Source organism: Lycium ferocissimum, chromosome 12 (assembly GCF_029784015.1).
Source record: "Lycium ferocissimum isolate CSIRO_LF1 chromosome 12, AGI_CSIRO_Lferr_CH_V1, whole genome shotgun sequence".
In the NCBI taxonomy this organism is placed as follows: domain Eukaryota; kingdom Viridiplantae; phylum Streptophyta; class Magnoliopsida; order Solanales; family Solanaceae; genus Lycium; species Lycium ferocissimum.
The window spans coordinates 34,178,195-34,181,303 of record NC_081353.1 but is presented as its reverse complement, the minus strand read 5'-3'; the positions used below and the strand labels follow the sequence as shown (position 1 = coordinate 34,181,303).

The 3,109-nt window shown below is 39.0% G+C and overlaps 1 protein-coding gene across 1 annotated transcript; it reads left to right on the top strand.

Annotated features, from left to right (window-relative positions):
- Positions 1-298: 298 nt before the first annotated feature.
- LOC132040067 (chalcone synthase G-like) lies at positions 299-2,395 on the top strand. The gene is made up of 2 exons (XM_059430679.1): positions 299-497; positions 1,283-2,395. The coding sequence occupies exons 1-2, from the start codon at positions 320-322 to the stop codon at positions 2,272-2,274; spliced, it is 1,170 nt and encodes a 389-aa protein (XP_059286662.1). The 5' UTR covers positions 299-319; the 3' UTR covers positions 2,275-2,395.
- Positions 2,396-3,109: the final 714 nt, after the last annotated feature.

The following is a 3,109-nucleotide window of genomic DNA, read 5'->3' as shown; positions in this document are numbered from 1 at the left end:
ATTAGCCAACAATGTGCATATTTTTGAAAGGCCAAACAAAAGGCCACGTTACAATGTCAAAATGCCTATATGAACAGAGACCATGCAAACAAAGCGTATTCCTTCTAGTCCCTTTTTCCCCCTATCCGGTGTTCAGGGTAGGTCTCATTTGGGGAAGCGCTTCTTGTCATTCATGCTCAGAGCTCAAGATCGAGATATCTAGTTAAAAGAAGAACAGCCTCAGTCGTTACACCATATCCCTCTTGGTGGTGTATTCCTTATATTCTACTACACTAAAAAACACAGCAATATAAATTAAATCACTATTTTTTCCGGTGAAATGGTCACCATCGACGGGATCCGTTGGACACAACGGGCCGTGGGGCCCGCCACTGTGTTGGCCATCGGAACAGCCAATCCTCCCAATTGTTACGATCAAAGCACCTATCCTGACTTTTTCTTCCGTGTCACTAATAGTGAGCATAAAACTGAGCTTATGCACAAATTTAAACGCATGTGTAAGATAATTTACTATTCTTTTATAATACGTGTATTCCATTTTATTTATTGTTATCTTCACTACACAATATCCATAAGTCCAAGTGTTTTTCAGTAAAAAGAACATTTCTTTTACTTCGTTCGTCTTGTATATATATTTGAGTACAACCATGTAATGAACACAAGGTACATTGTAATCTTGCTTAACATCGGACTTTAAGCAAAATGTATCAAAATAGTTTATGTATTTATCTAAAATCAATCACTTTGAGATTTCCTCTTTCTCAACAAATTAATCTAAGAAAGTAAGAGTTCATCTATACTAAAACTTTAAGGCATTACACACACACACATATATAAGTGATGAGAATAAGGTTTATAGATCCTGAGATTTTTGCTTGGGTATAATCTGTGTGCACTTACTGTTGTTGGAACTATATATGTATGCATGCATGTGTGTGTCTCTGTCTCTCTATCTATCTATATACTAACGTACATATAAAAATATATGTAGTAAAATCTCATACAAATGTAATATGTAGTATAAGGGTATATAAAGGGGATTAGAAACATCTGACTACCTTTATATGTATTACTTGAAGATTTTAGATTCAAAATTTGGATTATATTTGGCCGCCATTTTCATCTAAAGAAACAAATGTTTATTCAACTAATAAATCAATATAAGCATTAAAATTCAAAGCGTGTCAATTGAACCTTGCATGCACCTTAAGTGATATTGGGAGGGGGCGTTTGCGAACTCTATTTTAGTTGATGTTGGTTTACATTTTTCCATATGTTGTAGGTGACAGATCAATGATTAAAAAGAGGTACTTTCACTTAACAGAGGAGATCTTGAAAAAAAACCCTAATTTCTGTGAATACAAAGCACCTTCATTTGATGCTAGGCAAGAAATTGCGAATATTGAAGTGCCAAAACTTGGGAAGGAGGCAGCCCAAAAGGCCATCAATGAATGGGGCCAGTCCAAGTCTAAAATCACCCATTTGGTCTTTTGCACCACTAGTGGCGTGGATGTTCCTGGCGCGGACTACCAACTCACTAGACTTCTTGGACTTGGCCCATCGGTCAAGCGATTCATGATGTACCAACAAGGTTGTTTTGGTGGTGGTGCTGCTCTTCGATTGGCTAAGGACTTAGCTGAGAATAACAAGGGTGCTCGGGTTCTCATTGTTTGCGCAGAGATCAATTTGCTCTGCTTCCATGCCCCAAGTGCAACCGAGATTGATGTTTTGGTTGGGCAAGCCCTCTTTAGTGATGGGGCATCAGCTGTCATTGTAGGGTCAGATCCAGTCCTGACTGCAGAGAGGCCTTTGTTTGAGCTTGTATTCACAACTCAAACTCTTCTCCCAAACAGTGGATATGCAATTATTGGTAACCTTTGTGAGGCTGGCCTGATAGCTAAAATACATAAGGATACTCCAATGCTAATCTCAGAAAACATTGAGAGGATCCTAGTGGAAGCATTCCAACCTCTTGGCATTTCTGACTGGAACTCCATTTTTTGGGTATCTCATGCAGGTGGACGTGCAATTTTGGATCAAATTGAATTAAAGTTGGGCCTAAAGCCTGAAAAACTCAAGGCTACAAGGAATGTTATGAGCGATTATGGGAACATTGGGAGTGCTAGTGTTTTATTTGTTTTGGATGAGACGAGAAAAGTCTCTATAAGGGCAGGATTGGATACCACCGGTGAAGGTCTTAACTGGGGCGTGCTTTTTGGTTTTGGGCCTGGCTTAACTATTGAGGCAGTCGTCCTCCGTAGTGTATCTATTTAGGCTGCGGATATATTTTATGAATTAAAATAAATAAATAAAATATGGTGGCTGACAAAATGTTTTAGCCACTAGACTTATCTCAATAACCCTTCAATCTTCGCGGATTTTTTTTTGTTATTTTATGTAATGTATGTGTTTGTCTACTATTGCACTTCACATATATTTATATTTGTAAAAGGGCAGCCTGGTACACAAAGTATCGTGTATTTATCTTGGGGATCGGGAAGGCCGCACCTAAAAGTAATGTAGAAAACTTACCCTAATTCAAACATTAGTGGTTGCTTTCACGGCTCAAACTAGTGACCTATTGTTACATCTCATCTTTCGCGTACGTTAAAGTTTCATCTTAAGTCATTTGTCGTAGGCTCGTATTGGGAATCATTTGGGAAGTTGTGTATGAGGCCTATGGGTGCATCTCGGAGTTATATAAGTTCTTAGACATATTTGCAAAAGAGTACGAAGGTTAGACATCAAATGAATCGGAAAGAATACATTTCGTCAAAATATTGGAATAAGACCATTCCATGGCCATTTCCACGGACCGTGAAAACGTTGGTTGGCCACCGTGGAATGGGAGGCAGCTAGCCTGGTGGCTTACTGGAAATGTTTCACGACACCTTTTCCAAACTGGAGGTCCATGACGGGCACCCGGATCTAACCTACCGAGCACCATAGATATCATAAGATGAGAGGGTCACAAGCCCAAAAGATGTATGTATATACATACGTAATCATACTAAACCAAAATATACAAGCCGACAAGGCTATCAAAGATGATGGTACAACAAGACATAGACCGAGAAGGCCACATAATATCTAATCGCGTGCATATCTG